Source organism: Lynx canadensis, chromosome E2, assembly GCF_007474595.2.
Source record: "Lynx canadensis isolate LIC74 chromosome E2, mLynCan4.pri.v2, whole genome shotgun sequence".
Taxonomy (NCBI): Eukaryota; Metazoa; Chordata; class Mammalia; order Carnivora; family Felidae; genus Lynx; species Lynx canadensis.
In genome coordinates this window covers 45,569,544-45,587,573 of record NC_044317.1, presented here as the reverse complement: position 1 = coordinate 45,587,573, position 18,030 = coordinate 45,569,544, and the positions used below count along the sequence as shown (strand labels likewise).

The 18,030-nt window shown below is 35.7% G+C and overlaps 1 protein-coding gene across 3 annotated transcripts in view; it reads left to right on the top strand.

The window, feature by feature from the left end:
* ZNF527 (zinc finger protein 527) overlaps window positions 1–16,031 on the top strand; it is a 33,043-nt gene extending 17,012 nt beyond the window's left edge. For 2 of the 3 annotated variants that reach the window (XM_030297948.1, XM_030297949.1), the window contains one exon: window positions 12,439–16,031. In XM_030297948.1, the coding sequence (XP_030153808.1) occupies window positions 12,439–14,012 (1,574 nt within the window). In that variant the 3' untranslated portion in view covers window positions 14,013–16,031. Of the gene's footprint in view, window positions 1–9,163; window positions 9,262–12,438 lie in introns of those variants that run through there. The other variant, XM_030297950.3, reaches the window with a different exon arrangement.
* The last annotated feature ends 1,999 nt before the right edge of the window (window positions 16,032–18,030 follow it).

The window sequence follows — 18,030 nt, the reverse complement described above, 5'->3', positions numbered from 1 at the left end:
TTCCTTTCCCTTATTTTCATCTGTTTTGTCTCTTAAAGTCCTCCTATGAGTGAAGTCATATGATTTTTGTCTTTCTCTGACCAATTTCACTTAGCATAATACCCTCTAGTCCCACATAGTTGAAAGAGTTCATTCTTTTTGATTGCCGAGTAATACTCCATTGTATATATATACCACATCTTCTTTATCCATTCATCCATCATTGGACATTTGGGCTCTTTCCATACTTTTACAGTCTTCTCCTATAATCCATCTGAGCTTTAATTTTAAAATATGATGTATTAGGCCTTTTTTTCCACATGGAGTTTTCCCAGTACTGTTTATTTGTCCATTTCTTCTCTATTAATTATAATGTCACCTCTGAAATATGCTAAGTCCTTATGTTTGCATGAATCTTGTTTCTGTCCTCTGTTTTTTTGTTACATTGATCTATTTACTTATTCCTAAGCCAATGCTATACTATTTTCCTTACTATGTAGCATTATATACCTTTAGATGTTTGGTTATTGCTGGTATATAGAAAAAGTATTAATTTGCATTATTGTATCATCTATCTAGCCAGTTCAATATACTCTTTTTTGTAGTAGGTTTTCAACAATTCTCTGAGTGTATTAGTCAACATAAATCTAATTATTTTAACAAAGCCTCAGTGAATAAAAACAATAGGGATTGTTTCTTGCACATGTCACAGTCCAGTGTGAGGTTATCCTGGGCCTCTGCTGCATGCTGTCATTCAGCTATACAGCTCTATTTCATCTGTTGGCTGTGTCATCTCTTAGGACTCACCATTGCCTGGAAGTCCTCTGCTGAATCCTCTGAAGCCAGCCACTGAGAAAGAAAGGGGGAGATAGAAACACACGCACACACACACAAATGGATGAAGGATCTCTCAGGACGTTTTTAATGGACTGGTCTGGAAGTACCATTTGTGGCATCTATCACTTCTGATTAACCAGAATTCAGTCACTCGGTTGCAAGGGAGTCTGGGAGATGTTTCTGTGGACTTAAGAGGAAAAGGCAAACTATTTGCTGGATGTAATAATACCTTTCCAGTGTATATGTTCCCTTTTCCCTTTTCTTATTTTAATTCTACTTTATCAACCACATTTCCCATATTTGTGTTGAACAATTGCTATAATTTTTTTCTTTCTGATATGATGGGACATTTTTAGGGGTTTCAAACTAAATGTGCCTATTTTTTTCTATCCCTAGCACTATGTATTGTATGTACGGATGTATATATTTTAAGCATGAGAGGCTTTTGAATTTTATATATTTTCAGCATCTTTCAAGGCAATTATTTTTTTCTCTTTTACTATTTTTTCTTCTATAAAAGTTATAGAAGAAAAATTTTATAAGAATTTATAATAGGGGCACTTGGGTGGCTCAGTTGGTTAAGCGTCCAACTCTTGATTTTGGCTGAGGTCATGATCTCATGAGCATGAGATCACCCTGCGTTGGGCTCCATGCTGAGCATGGATCCTGCTTAAGATTCTCTGTCTCCCCCACTCATGCTCTCTCTCTGTCTCTCTGTCTCTCTCTCAAAATAAATAAATAAACATTAAAAAAAGAATTTAAAAAACAAACAAAAAAATAATTTATAGTAAAGATTTCCTCTTGCTGAACTATTTTTATATTTCTGGATTGCATACTTGCTTCTGTGTATTATTCATTCAATATAGTGCTTGATTCAATTTTTAATATTTAAAGTTTTGCCTGTTATCTATGGGGGAGAATAGTCTGATACAAAGGCAGTGAAATAGATCAGTGGAACAACAGAGAAAGTACAGAAATATACCCATGTACACATGAGAACTTAGTATTTGATAAAGGTAGCTTTTCAAATCAGCAGCATGGAGAGATTTTTTTTAAAGTTAAGGATGGGGGGCGCCTGGGTGGCGCAGTCGGTTAAGCGTCCGACTTCAGCCAGGTCACGATCTCGCGGTCCGTGAGTTCGAGCCCCGCGTCAGGCTCTGGGCTGATGGCTCGGAGCCTGGAGCCTGTTTCCGATTCTGTGTCTCCCTCTCTCTCTGCCCCTCCCCCGTTCATGCTCTGTCTCTCTCTGTCCCAAAATAAATAAACGTTGAAAAAAAAAAAAATTAAAAAAAAAATAAATAAAGTTAAGGATGGTATTTTTATAATACTGGATTTTGGAAAGTCTTTCTTAAAATGACATCAAGGCAAGACTCTATAATGGAAAACTGGGAGATTTGACTTCATAACATGTTTTCAAAAATTTTATCGAAAGCACTATAAATGAAGATGACATGTGACAATAAAAAATGATGTGACAATAAAAAATGGCAATTTGAGGGAAAAAAATACTATAAAGCCTTAATGCCATAAATGTATAAATGACTTCTTTAAACCACTTAAAAGAAAATGCTAGTGCAATTAAAATATGTGTGAAGGATATGAATAAACAATTCACCAAAGATGAAACCACAAAATACATAGTCAGTACATGTATTTTATATCAATATATAAAAATCCTCTTTTTTATAATCAGAAATTTGGAAATTATAAAATAATGAGGTACTCTTTCCTTACGGGGCAAAGACTTTAGAATGATGTTAGGATAGATGAGTTTGATGACATGTACTTTATGTTCTGGTAGTAATGCAAATTGATAAGAATTATTTTGGAGGGCAGTTTGACAATGGATATTAATAGTTAAAATATGTATCTATATAGTGTTATTTAATTCTTCTTTTATAAATCTATAGAAATATAAAATTGTGCAAAACAGACTGCTGTTTATTTGATTTGTAAGTAATTACTTTTTTAAAAAGTTGGTTATGAGGAATCATGAAAAATACACACGTGAGACATTTTATTTTAACTGTATAACATATATATAAATATTCATTAATTTTCTGATACAGTTATAAAGCCTTTATTTGAATATGATCTGTTGGAGTTTAGCACTGTCCTCCTTGTATAAGCCACACTCATGATGCACTATCTACAATATCTATTGCTCATTTTTTTTAAGCAAAGCATAACATTTCAAACCAATGTGAATAAAGAATCTTTGTAGAGATTTTAACGTTTTTAATAGGCTTTCACGATTCTTTTCCACATGGAATACAAAAGCAAGTTTTTAAGTGACACACTTTTAGCCTATTTTTCTAAAAACTTTCAACTTAGTTTTCATTAAAAAACAACTTTCTTAGTCTTTCTCAGTCTGAGTTATTTCACTTAGCATAATTCCCTTTAGGTCCATATGTTTTCACTCATATCTGGAATCTAAAAGAAACAAAACAAATGAAACAAACTCAAAGTAGAATCAGAGAACTCAAGTAGAATGTAGAACAAACTGACATTTGCCAGAGGGAAGGAAGTGGAAGGATGGGCAAAATGGGTGAAGGGGAGTGGGAGATACAGGCTTCCAGTTATGGAATGAGCAAGTCATGGGAGGGAATAAAACACACAGCATAGGGAATCCAGTTGGTGATATTATAATAGCATTGTATGGTGACAGATAGTAAGTACACTTGTGGGGAGCATAGCATAAGGTATACAGAATTTGGATCACTGTGTTGCATACCTGAAACTAATGTAACATTGTATTTAAAAATTATTTTTCTCCAAATTTTTATTTAACAAACAGTGTAATATTAGTGTCAAGTGTAGAATTTAGTGATTAATCACATACATACAAACCCAGTGCTCATTACAAGTACCCTCCTTAATACCTAGCACCTATTTAGTCCATCCCTCTGCCCATCTCCCTCCAGTAACCATCAGTTTGTTCTCTGTAGTTAAGAGTCTGTTTCTTAGTTTGCTTCTCTCTTTTTTGCCCCTGCTATATTCATTTGTTTTTGTTTCTTAAATTCCACATGAGTGAAATCATATGGTCTGTGTCTTTCTCTGACTAACTTATTTTGCTTAGCATAACACTCTACAGCTCCATCCACAGCATTGCAAATGGCAACATTTCATTCATTTTTTATGGCTGAGTAATAATCCATTGTATATATGTACCACATCTTTATCCATTCATCAGTCAATGGACATTTGGGATGTTTTCATAATTTGGCTATTGTTGGTACCTCTGCTGTAAACATCAGGGTGCATGTATCCCTTCACATCAGTATTTTTGTATCCTTTGGGTAAATTCCTAGTAGTGCAGTTGCTGATTTGTAGGGTAGTTCTATTTTTAACTTTTTGAGAAACCTTCATACTGTTTTCCATAATGGCTGCAACAGTTTATATTACCACCAATAGTGTAAGAGCATTCCCCTTTCTCCCCATCTTTGTTAATACTTGTTTCCTGAGTTGTTCATTTTAGCCATTCTGACTAGTGTGAGGTGATATTGGAGTTTTGATTTGTATTTCCTTGATGATGAGTGATGATAAGCATCTTTTCATGTGTTAGTTGGCCATCTGTATGTCTTCTTTGGGAAAATGTCTATTTATGTCTTCTGCCCATCTCTTCACTGGATTATTTGATTTCTGGGTGTTGAGTTTGATAAGTTCTTTATATATTTTGGATACTAACCCTTTATTAGATACATCATTTGCAAATATCTTCTCCCATTTTGTAGGTTGCCTTTTAGTTAGTTTTGTTGATTGTTTCCTTCTCTGTGCAGAAGTTTTTTATTTTGATTAAGCCCAATAGTTTATTTTTGCTTTTGTTTTCCTTGCCTCAGGAGACATATCTAGTAAGAAGTGGCTATGGTCGATGTCTAAGAGGTTACTGCCTATATTCTCCTCTAGGATTTTGATGGTTTCAGGTTTCACATTTAACCAATATTGAATTTATTTTTGTGTATGGTAGAGAAACTAGTCCAGTTTCATTCTTTTGCATGTTGCTGTCCAGTTTCCCCAACACCATTTGTTGAAGAGACTGTCTTTTTCCATTAATATTCTTTCCTGCTTTGTTGAAGATGAATTGACCATATACTTGTGAGTTCATTTCTGGGCTTTCTATTCTGTTTCATTGATCTATGTATCTGTTTTTGTGCCAGTAACCATACTGTCTTGATGATTATAGCTTTATAATGTAACTTGAAGTCTGGAATTGTGATGCCTCTAGCTTTGCTTTTCTTTTTCAAGATTACTTTGGCTATTCGGGGTCTTTTGTGGTTCCATACAAATTTTAGGATTGTTTTTTCTAGCTCTGTGAAAAATGCTGTTGGTGTTTTGATATGGATTGCATTAAATGTATAGATTGCTTTGGGTAATAATAGACATTTTAACAACATTTGTTATTCTTCTGTGGCTCCTGTAATATGAATGTTACTACTTTTGATAGAGTCACTGAGTTTTTGAAGTCTATTCTTTGATCCATAATTCTTTCTTTTGTTCAGCTTCATTATTTTCCATTATTCTATCTTTAATTTCACTTATTTGTTCCTCTGCTTTTTCCATCCTTGTGGTCATTACATCCATTCTGTTTGAATCTCAGTTATTGTATTTTTCATTTCCCACTGATTGTTTTTTAACTCTTTTATCTCTGTGGTAAGGGCCTCCCTGAAGTTTCCATTTTTTTTCTCAAGCCCAGTAAGTATTCTTATGATTGTTTCTTTAAATTTTCCATCAGGCATATTACTTATGTCTGTTTCCATTAGATCTCTGGCTCTGACCTTGTTCTTTCTTTTGGGATGAATTCCTACACCTTGACATTCTGTCTCTGACTTCTTCTGTGTGTTAGAAAAGCCTGTTATGTTTCCTGCGCCTGAGAGTAATGGCTTTATGAAGAAGAGCTCATATAGTGTCCAGGGCATGGCGCTTCAAGGAATGTCTCTGGTGTGTACTATGTGCCCTCTGTTGTTATGTTTTTTGGCTGCTCTCTCAGGCCAGTCATCTGCAGAGGCTCTCCTTGCCTGCAGTGGGCAGTGTTTGGTCCTTGGCCAGAATGTAGTGAGTTTTAACTAGATGTGGTTATGTACCTGAAACTATGTAACATCATGTGTCAGCTGTACTCAAAAACATTTTTTTTAAATCTCTTTCAACACTCATTAAAATTTTTTTTGAAAAATGTTTATTTATTGCAACTACATGGATGGAACTAGAGGGTATTATGCTCAGCAAAATTAGAGAAAGACAAATATCATATGACTTCACTCATATGAGGACTTTAAGACATAGAACATATGAACATAAGGGAAGGGAAGCAAAAATAATATAAAAACAGGGATGGGGACAAAACATAAGAGATTCCTAAATATGGAGAACAAACAGAGGGTTGCTGGAGGGATTATGGGAGGGGGGATGGGTTAAATAGGTAAGGGGCATTAAGGAATCTACTCCTGAAATCATTGTTGCACTATATGCTAACTAATTTGGATGTAAATTTAAAAAATAAAGTAACAATAAGAAGATGTTTATTTTTGAGACAGAGAGACAGAGCATGAGCAGGGAAGGGGCAGAGACAGGGGAAGACACAGAATCCTTAGCAGGCTCCAGGCTTGGAGCTGTCAGCACAGAGCCCAATGCAGGGCTCAAACTCACAAACCGTGAGATCATGACCTTAGCTGAAGTTGGACACCCAACCAACTGAGCCACCCATCCACCCCAACAGTATTTTAATTTTTTTAAAATATATATTTTTTTATTTGAGTAAACTCCATCATCCTGAACACACTTAGTTGAAGGGAATCTTATGGAAAAAACACATGGAAGGATTCCATATCTATCTGAATATGTATATGTGCTGCCGAAGCGAGCACATATCTATCTGAATATGTATGAGAGGTGCAGCTAAGGACCAGCTAACATTTTCCCTTTTTTTTTTTTAAGTAATCTCTACACCCCATGTGGGGTTTGAACTTACAATCCCAAGATGAAGAGTCACATGCTCTACTGACTGAGCCAACCAGGCACCCTTTTCCTTTTTTCTTTTATTAAAAAAATTTTTTTAATGTTTATTTTTGAGAGAGAGAGAGACAGAGACAGAATATGAGTGGGGGAGTGGCAGAGGGAGAAGGAGACACAGAATCTGAAGTAGGTTCCAGGGTTAGAGCTGTCAGCACAGAGCCTGATGCAGGGCTCAAACCCAAGGACCGTAAGATCATGACCTGAGCTGAAATTGGATGCTTAACTGATTGAGCCACCCAGGCACCCTTCCTTTTTTCTTTTAAATAGAAATAATATTTATTAGAAAATATTCAAGCAATTAACAAATGTATAAAGTAGAAAGTATACTCTCTCAAGATATCATCCAAAGACCACTCCTATTCATGGTTGGATCTGTATTTTTCTACAATGTTTCTTGCATAGATACACACACAATTTTTATATGCATCTATTTTCAACTTGCTTAAAAAAAACTTTTTTAACTTAAAACATTGTATTGATGAGGATGTGGAGAAAAAGCAACCCTAGTGTACTGCCAGTGGGAATGTAAACTGGTACAGCCACTGTGGAAAACAGTATAGAAGTTCCCCCCCAAATTAAAAGTAGAAATACCATATGTTACAATAATTCCACCAGTGAGTATTTACCTGAAGAAAATGAAAACACTAATTCAAAAAGATATATGCACCCATATATTTATTGCAGCATCATTTGTAATAGTCAAGATATAGAAGTAACCTAAGTGTCCATCAATAGACAAATGGAGAAGTAAGATATGGTGTATATATGCACAATGGAATATTACGAAACCATAAAAAGACACAATCTTGCCATTTGTGACAACACTGATGGACCTCTACAGGGCATTATGCTAAGTGAAATAAGACTGAGAAAGACAAATACCATATGATTTTACTCAGAAGTGGAATCTAAAGAAACTAAAACAAAAAGCAGAATCAGACCTATAAATATGGAGAACAAACTTATGGTTATGAGAGAGAAGTGGGGAAGGGGATGAACTACAGAGCTCTTTGCTCTGTTCTCTACATCCCATAAGCTTGCATGCTTCAGGTGTTTCTCTTGACATTTCCCTATAATATTAGAGAATTTTACAAGTCACCCTGGTTGAGTCCTTTCCTAGGGGTTTTAATGAAATGAAGGTATAAAATGCAATGCTTAGGTCATATTATTGGTCCGGAAACTTTTTTTCTTCAGAATTTTTTTTTTATATTATTGCTCATTTTTTGCCATGAATCCTTTAAAATAATTTCATAAGTTCAGAAATAAAATCCTTGATTTTATAAAAATAAAATTCTGATTGAAACTGACCTGATACAAATTAAGTTGGGGTAAACAAGCATGTGTATCCATTTTTTTCTTTTGGTACAGTTATATCTTACATTTTTATTTACTTAAATCTTCTTTGAAAAAATCTTTGAAATAATTTCATACCATTTTATGGGACCTTTTTGGTGTTTCTATATACCATATTCCCTTCTCTCTCCCAGTCACTTCTGTACCAATTGTAATCTCATTTCCTTTACTTCAAATTCTCTTGCATAGTCTTACCACTTGCAGTCTGGCTTCTACCCCTCTAATTTTGCTAAATCCAGGTACCTTTATTTTTCTACTTGTCTAAGATAGTTCTGCTATCCTTTTTCTCTGTCCAAAGTTCTGTTCTGTTTCTCTCTCCCTTTAACCTACTCCTGTCCCTATTTTTCTGTCTTTTCCTCATTCAAACATAAGATCTTTGTCATGTTACTTTGGATCTCTATCCAGTGCTGTCTAGTAGAACATTCTGTGAGGATGGTTATGATCTGTGTTTGTGCTTTCCAGTATTGTAGCCACTAGCCATATTTGGCTGTTGAGCACTTGAAATATGACAAGGCATTACTGAAAAACTGAATTAACTTTTTTTATTTTAATGAATTTAAATATGTGTTGAATTGCCATATGTGGTTAGTGGCTACCATATTGGACAGCATAGCTCCATACAGGTTTTGTTTTTGCTTTTTGGTTTTATTTTTGGAGAGAGACAGAGCACAAGTAGGAGAGAGGGACAGAGAGAGAGAATCCCAGGTAGGCTCCATGCTCAGTGTGGAGCCTGATGCGGAGCTCAATCTTATTACCCTGGGATCATAACCTGAGCTGAAATCAAGAGTCAGATGCTCAACTGACTGAGCCACCTAGGTTCCCCTCTATATGGCTTTTTAAAGGTGAAGATCCAATCTCTAAGTCTATGGGTCATTGGTCAGGCTATTCATTGGAACATGAATTCTGGGCTTTAGCAGTAAACTTTCTCCTTCTTCAGACTTCTCCTTAGGTCCTGTCCTTTTTTCCCCAGATTTCCTACTAGAATCTTCTGGGTTTCATGCCAGGAGATTACTTACTTCATCAGGATATCTACCAGTTTGTCTACTGCTCATCAGTTCAGCATGTGGGAGACTCTACAGTCTAGTAAGAAAGAACTTTTCCTCTTCCAACAATAAATAACTATGCTTAATACTTTTTGTGCAGTTCTGATTGGATTCCAAAGTTGATCATTCTTTGATTTTTAATTTCATTCATTTATAGATTATAATTAGTTGGGAATCACACATCTCTAATTGAAATCACACATCTCTAATTGCCTGGATATATTTTAATCCCAAAGGGTTTACTTCTCCCATTCTGTGTCTTGCCACTTGACCATCAGTCTATTTCATAATCCCTTTTCAGACATAATGGTGTACGTATAAGAATAACTGAATGAATACATATTAATTTGTTTCATTGTATGATAAGTGTCACTGAATACCTATAATGAACCGGATACTCCTAGATATTTTCTAAATTTATTATCCTTTATTCTTACACCATACTAGTAAGGTCACCTCATTTTGCCTGCTGTGAAACTGAGGCTTAAGAGGTGGGTTAATCAATTTAAGGGTAGAATAACTAGCTAGCTAGATGCAGAAGTAGGATTAAACTCGCCTATGACCCCAAACCCTATGTTGTTTCCATTGTGACACATGGATGCCCATTTGGCTCTCTCCCAATTTACCTGAATCCATAACTTCCCTTTTCCCCTCAATCACTGATATGAGTGAGTTGTCTTCTCTCTTTTGCTGAATGTCACCATAATATCTTAATACCACTGATTTCTAAGTATTTCTCTACTCCAAGCATAATGAATATGTCTTCCTTTGTACTTACTTCTTGCTGTATACTTTCCCTAGGCTATACTCTATACGTTCCCCTGGAATGCCCTATATGGAGTTCCTTCCCCTATAGTATTCATTTGCCTAAGTACAGAATATCTTTTTTTTTTTTTTTTTTTTCCACAAAAAAGCTTGGAGCTCTAGGCATCTGGTTGGAGCTCTAGGCATCTGATGTTGGAAAATGTTTGTAGTCTTCTCCCATCAGTCTTCTTTTACTCAGCATTACAGTAGGTATTGTATAAAGCTTCTGGAATAGAGAAAAGGTTTATTCTTGGTAAGAGGAAATGTAGTGACCCTAGGTGATGAATATAGGAAAGGAGGTTCTAGGAGAGTTGGTGAGGGAACAGAATGAGTTTCTGCCAAAAAAAAAAAAAAAAAAAGAAAGAAATAAGAAAGAAAGAGAAAGAAAGAAAAGAACAGCAGTGTAGACCTAACAGAGGATAAGTGAACAAATTCCTCTCAGGCCTTGGTTCCTTGGTTGAGATAGAGCCCCAAGTATGAGAAAATCTGTGGCTGTGCATAGGAGGGATAGGTAGGGATGGGGCTTTCCTTGAGTGGAGGCTGTATTGGAAAGAAGAAAGATACAGATGCATAATGTGTTCTTTGCTTTTTAATTTGTGCTGACCTGGCCTGGAAGCAGCTTTTCTTTCAATAGATGGGATGCTGTTCTGGAAAAGACTATATCTAATTAACTAAAAAAAAAAAAAAAAAATGCTAACATGTCCAGTTCTAAAATAATCCCTGTGAATATCAAAACATGAAAGTGACTGTTAATAAAATAATCACTGCATTTTGGAAGCTTGATCATAGCCTTGAAAATAAAGCTCAGATTCTCCAGGAATTATTCCTTAACTAAACTAGTGAGTTTTGATCTCTCTTTTCTGACACTTATACTACTAATAATCTGTATCATATTAGCTAGTCCTTCATTATGTGTCATGTTGAATTTTTGTATGCACAAGTTTCACCTCCTTAGAGTTTAAAAAAGGGAGAAGGACCTGTGTGTGTCTCAGACTTTTTTTCCTCTACTGAATGCTGGGCACATAGTAGTAGATTCTGTACAGTTGAATATATTGGCTGATTATTGTGTGTGACATGAAAAGGACTTTCTCAGGGCACCTGGGTGACTCAGTTGATTGAACATCCAACTTCAGCTCAGGCCATGATCTCACGGTTCATAAGTTCGAGCCCTGCGTCGGGCTCTGTGCTGGCAGCTCAGAGTCTGGAGCCTGCTTTGGATTCTGTGTCTCCCTCTCTCTCTCTGCCTCTCCCCTGCTCATGCTCTGTCTCTCTCTCTCAAAAATGGATAAACTTTAAAAAAAAAAAAAAAAAGAAAAGGACTTTTTCATTTTCCTTTTTTTAATGTTTATTTATTTTTGATAGAGAGAGAGACAGAGCACAAGCAGGGGAGGGGCAGAGAGAGAGAGGGAGATACAGAATATGAAGCAGGCTCCAGGCTCTGAGCTGTCAGCACAGAGCCCTGACACGGGATTTGAACTCAAGAACTGTGAGATCATGACCTGAGCCGAAGTCAGACGCTAAGTCACCCAGCCACCCCTCCTTTTTTTTTTAAGATTTTATTTTTAAGTAATCTCCACACCCAACATATGGCTCAGACATACAACACCGAGATCAAGAGTTCAAGATCAAGAGCATGCTCCATGCTCCACCAACTTAGCCAGCCAGGCTCCCCTCATTTTCCTTTTTTTGTTGAGGTCATCTTTTAAAAACAGTTTTCTTTCCATCTTGTCTCACCCAACATCCTCTCCTGAAAATATCAAGTGTCTGTTCTGTAGGTAGCATTTTTCTCTCAATGATGAGAAAAGCTGACCTCCAGATTTATTCTAGACACCTAAAAAAAAAAAACCCAAAACCATGATAATTTTTTTTCTGGTCCTTGATAAAATCTTAGAAGTTGTTGAGCTTTTTGTTAGCATTCATTCATTCAACAAAATGCTACCATTGTCCTAGGCACTAAATGCAGCAGTAAGAAGAAAAAGAAGTAAACATTAGTCACTGACTCATGGAGCTTTTAGTCTTATGAATAGGACTAGATAGTGAATAGGACCTGAGACTTCAAGGCAGGGAAACTGATTATGATCTAATCAGTTGTTTTCAATTTCTTATTTTCTCAGCCTTTACCTTTGTCTGCATCTAAGTACCCTACATTTTATCTGTATATAAATGTGCTTTGTACCCTACGTTTCCTCTACCACCTCGTCACCATCACCAACACACATATCTTCCTTTATCAGCTCTCTTCGTTCTTCTTTCTTTGTGTTTTGTTCATATTGCATGGCCATATTTGAAAGGTGTCAAAACCATGTACTTTCTCCCCTCCATCCCCCCCCAGATAAATTCTTATTTCTTCTATAACAGTTTTCTCCTTGCAAAGGAAAAAAAAGGACACATTTGCTTTCTTGATATTTTTCAGACTGGGAGTCTTGGTATGAAATCAAGGAATTACCTCCAAAATGGTACATTGATGAAGAGGAAATATCCCAGGGCATGGTAATGGAAAGACTTACAAGTTATAACCTTGAATATTCCAGTTTCAGAGAAGCCTGGAAATACGAGGGTGAATTTGAGCGGCATCAACAAAATCAGGAGAGGCATTTCCGGCAAGTGACAACTCTTAGGGAAATCCCTGCTGTGAAAAGAGACAATAAATATAACAATTCTGAGAGAAGTGTTCTCTTGAAGTCAGTACTTTCGACACAAGAGAAAGTTCCCACAGTAGAGCAAATGCATAAATTTGATATTTATGATAAAATGTTTCCCCCAAATTCCATCCTAATTGAACATAAAAGATTACCTGCTGAGAAAGAATCTTTGATAGATAATGAATGTGAAGAATTCAACCAGAATACATACCTTAGTAAAGATATAGGAAGTCCTCCTGGGGAGAAACCTTATGAAAGTAATGATTTTTCAAATCTCTTAAGTTTCCATTCATTACTTACTCAACATCAGAAGACTCATTTTGGAAAATTACCACATGGATTCAATGAATGTGATGATGCCTTTAGCTGTTACTCATTCTTTACTCAACCTCAGAGAATTCACAGTGGAGAGAAACCATATGCATGCAATGACTGTGGAAAAGCCTTTAGCCATGACTTCTTTCTCAGTGAACATCAAAGAAGTCATATTGGAGAGAAACCTTATGAGTGTAAGGAATGTAACAAAGCTTTCAGACAGAGTGCACACCTTGCTCAACATCAGAGAATCCACACCGGAGAGAAACCCTTTGCATGCAATGAATGTGGGAAGGCCTTTAGCCGTTATGCCTTCCTTGTTGAACATCAGAGAATTCACACAGGGGAGAAACCATATGAATGTAAGGAATGTAACAAAGCCTTCAGACAGAGCGCACACCTCAATCAACATCAGAGAATTCACACTGGAGAGAAACCCTATGAATGTAATCAATGTGGAAAAGCCTTCAGCAGACGCATTGCCCTTACTCTGCATCAAAGGATTCATACAGGAGAGAAACCCTTTAAATGTAATGAATGTGGGAAGACTTTTGGCTATCGCTCACACCTTAATCAACATCAGAGAATTCATACAGGTGAAAAGCCCTATGAATGCATCAAATGTGGGAAGTTTTTTAGGACTGACTCACAACTTAATCGACATCATAGAATACATACTGGAGAGAGACCTTTTGAATGCAGTAAATGTGGGAAAGCCTTCAGTGATGCTTTAGTTCTAATTCATCATAAGAGAAGTCATGCAGGAGAGAAACCCTATGAATGTAACAAATGTGGGAAGGCCTTCAGTTGTGGCTCATACCTTAATCAACATCAGAGAATTCATACTGGAGAGAAACCCTATGAATGTAATGAATGTGGGAAGGCTTTCCATCAGATCTTGTCCCTTAGGCTACACCAGAGAATTCATGCTGGAGACAAACCCTATAACTGCAGTGAATGTGGGACTAATTTTAGCTGTGCCTCAGCCCTTAGACGACATCAGAAAATTCATAATAAAGAAACTCTCTGATTATAACAAGTATAAGGAAGAAAACAGTCACCACTCAGTCCTTATTAAATAAATATCAGTCAATTAATTCTTTGGTTAATGATTCTATGAATGTAGTAAATATGGAAAAAGCCTTCAGTTTATGAGCATCCCTTATTTGAAATAGCCTGAATAGTAGACATCTGTTACTTTTGGATCTGTTCTATGCCCCGTTTGAAATTTACCTCACCCTCATTGTGTATCATTCTGATGAAACTATTAATCAGGGAAAGCAGTGGATTGGTCATGGGCTGGCCACAAGCTAGTTAATAAGGGATTGGCAGATGGCCTTGTCTGGACCACTAGAACCCTATAACAGGGTATTGTTATGGATAGTCAGAGAAGATAATGTTTTTCCTGGAATTGCAAGCTGCAAGGACTTTTTTTCAAGGTTAAAAACTCACCAGTAGCCTTTTTGCCACTACATGAGGAAAGCCTTCCCAGGATCAGTCCAACACAGAGAGACAGAAATCTGATGACATTGTTTTATCTTCTCAATTCAATCATGCCTGAAGTCTATACCATCTTTTACTTTTTCATTTTTGTGATACAATAAATTTCCTTTTTTTGCTTAAGTTAATTTGAATTGGATTTTTGCCTCTTGGAATTATAGTACTGATTCATGCACCCTGTATTTGCTACATGTGAGAAAGCCTTAATATTTTATATGGTGTAATTATCCTGAGAAACCTTTTGCTGAAACAAGTTTATGGAAGTTCAATATACAGCCTTCACAAAGCTGAGAGAATTTTTACATTTTATTTGTTGATAAAAGTTAGTATTTATTAGACTACTTCATAATAAGGATAATTTTTTTAAAAATTCACTTAGTAAAACTCCTTAACAGGCTTTCCTATAAGGAATTAAAATCATCTGTGGTAATGACTCACCGTAGGCCTTTAAAGAAAGAATGACAAGCTGAGAGAAAAGTTCATGAATGGCTCTTCATCTTAAAGGAATTATCTGATTTTCTGTTTACAGTATGGATTTAAATATACTGTGTAATAGAATATAATAGAATTGTAAATGAGATCTTCTTTTGTGGGTAGATTATAATTTTGGTTTAAGAAATTTTTATCTTGTTTGGAACTAGAGATTCAGACAGACATTACTGGCAGAAAGGATGCGACATTTTCAACTCATGGCGAAGGTAAAACAGTTGGAGCGTAAAATTTTGAGGGCATAAATTATTATCATTCTTCAGAGTAATAAGGAATATGAGGGTATAGGGCAGTATATTCCTATTTTATTTGAGTGGATGTAGGGAAGTAAACTTTGATGATATGGTAATGGGGCCACCTTGAACAGTTAGAACCATTAGAATTTTGGACATTGTCTGGACAGCATCTATGAAAACAACAGAACAAAGGAATTATGAAAGAATAAAGGATTTATATATGTGCATGGAGTAAAACAATGACTACTACTCTTAAAAGTTCTTTATTAGTCAACTTATTCTTATATCTAATACAAATCTGAAAATTTCCCAAATATTAAGACAAATGGCCTTGAAACAACTTAAACCATAGATTTAGTATGATTTAATACTTCAAACCTTGAACAGAAAAAAATGATTATAAAACGCTGCCAAACATACCACATCTAACCTAAAATGTCAATATCATATGCTAAAAATCCATGTCACTTCTTTATTCTTTCTTATATTTCCTAGGTGTATAGAAATACTTATTTTAATACTTTCTAAGAGTTGAGTAATAACTTATTTTGGAACACTCCCCAAGGTTACAGTAAACTTAACAGGCCTAAAGGAAAAAGAATAATGACTCAGACCAAAGAAGAGTTTGAGTTATTCACTAATTGATTCTGATCTAAGTATGGCACCTGATTTCTTCCTCTGATTGATTGTTTGTTTTTTCAATTAAACTTCACTTGTAATGTTGTAAAATCTTTTACACCCATGCCTTTAGCATAGGTGTTTGTACTTATATCTGGTGTTTTACCTCACAGTGAGGTATTAAATTTTATTTATCTGCAACTATACAACCCACTGTCTTATTGTGATATAGTGACTTGATCTTTTAGCATTATTAAAAACTTATGCATTATTGGGATGCCTGGGTGGCTCAGTTAAGTGTCTGACTTTGGCCTGGGTCATGATCTCATGGTTTATGGGTTCAAGCCCCGTGTCGGGCTCTGTGCTGACAGCTTGGAGCCTGGAGCCTGCTTCAGATTCTGTGTCTCCCTCTCTCTCTGCCCCTCCCTTCCTCATGCTCTCTCTCTGTCTCTCAAAAATAAATAAACGTTGAAAAAAATAAAAAAAAATTATGCATTATTAGTATCTTAGAGTTATTAGGATCATCTAGAGATTTCTTGTCCAAAGAGATGTGGTTTGAGTTTGTTCAGTTAATTCTCTTTAGAACATGAACTAATTGATTTAAACACAATGGCAAAACCCTTTCCACTTGGTTATTCGATATGATCAATGGTGATGGAACTATTGGATTCCTTTTTTAATCTGGTTGTTATGCTGAACATATCTTTCTGCCTTGTCAGTTTATGCAATTTTTGCTTCTCATATTTAAAATTTTTCTTTTATTTACTCTTGATTAAACAGGAGGGGTGTGTGCCTGTGTGTTTTATTGAAAAACTTTGTATAGAGTACCTACTGTGTGCCAGGCTTTGTTCTAACCTAGGCATTGGAGATACAGTAGTGAACTACACAGACAAAAATCACTGCTTTTTCATAGAGCTAATTTCTAGTGAGGAAGACCAACAATAAATATATATATATATATATATATATATATATATATATATATATGAAAAAATATAATATATAAGAGAGAAAATTCTAAGGAGAAGAAGATGAAAGAAGAGGTAGGGGACTGGGTTGATATTTTAGATTGTATGGCCAGGGAAGGAAGCCACCTTTGAAGTTAACTTTTGATTAAAGACCTGGGAAAGGTAAGAGATCTGTCTACCTATACTGTGTACACACACACACACACACAGAGTTATATGCCTGTTGGAAAGATAATCCATATATATATATATGTATATATATATATATATATATGTAATCCATGTATGTAAATATTACACTTTATACTTACCAAATTCATTCTCATATTTTATTATGCCTCTGTATTTGCATATTGCATTTTAACATTTTTCTTTTTAGTTTCATGCATTCATGGTCTTTTAAAATCCTAATACAGTTCAATTGATTATGTATATTTTTTGATGCTCATTGTCAGAATGAGCCATTGGGGGCTGCTTTAGGCTAACTCTTGCTCCCTTCAGCACTGCTCTGACATTGTTGCAAGCATCCTTACTTTCTGGCAATAATAGGATGTTCCAGGCCCATCATCATTGTTTCCTGCCTAAAGTCATGAAGTTAGCTACCTTGCAAGGAATTTAGGGAGGGAGAAAACAAGCATGCATTCAAAAGGGGATATGAAATCAGAAAGATAAATTTCCCTCTTTTTTAAAAATTTAAATCCAAGTTAACATATAGTGTAATAATGATTTTGGGAATAGAATTTAGTGATTCATCACTTACATTTAACACCCAGTGCTCATCCCGACAAGTGTCCTTAATACCCTTCGCCCATTCAGCCCATCCCCCCCCACCCAACACCCCACTAGCAACCCTTAGTTTGTTCCCTGTATTTAAAAGTCTCATGGTTTGTCTCCCTCTCTATTTTTATCTTATTTTTGCTTCTCTTCCCTTATGTTCATCTGTTTTGTATTTTAAAGTCCTCATATGAGTGAAATCATATGATATTTGTCTTTCTCTGGACTGACTTATTTCTCTCAACATAATACACTCTAGTTCCATCCACGTTGTTGCAAATGGCAAGATTTCATTCTTGATTGCGGAGTGATACTCCATTATATATATGTTTACACACCACATCTTCTTTATCCATTCACATGTCAATGGATATTTGGCTCTTTCTAAATTTAGGCTATTGTCGATAGCGCTGCTATAAACATTGGGATGCATGTGCCCCTTTTGAATCAGCACTCCTGTATC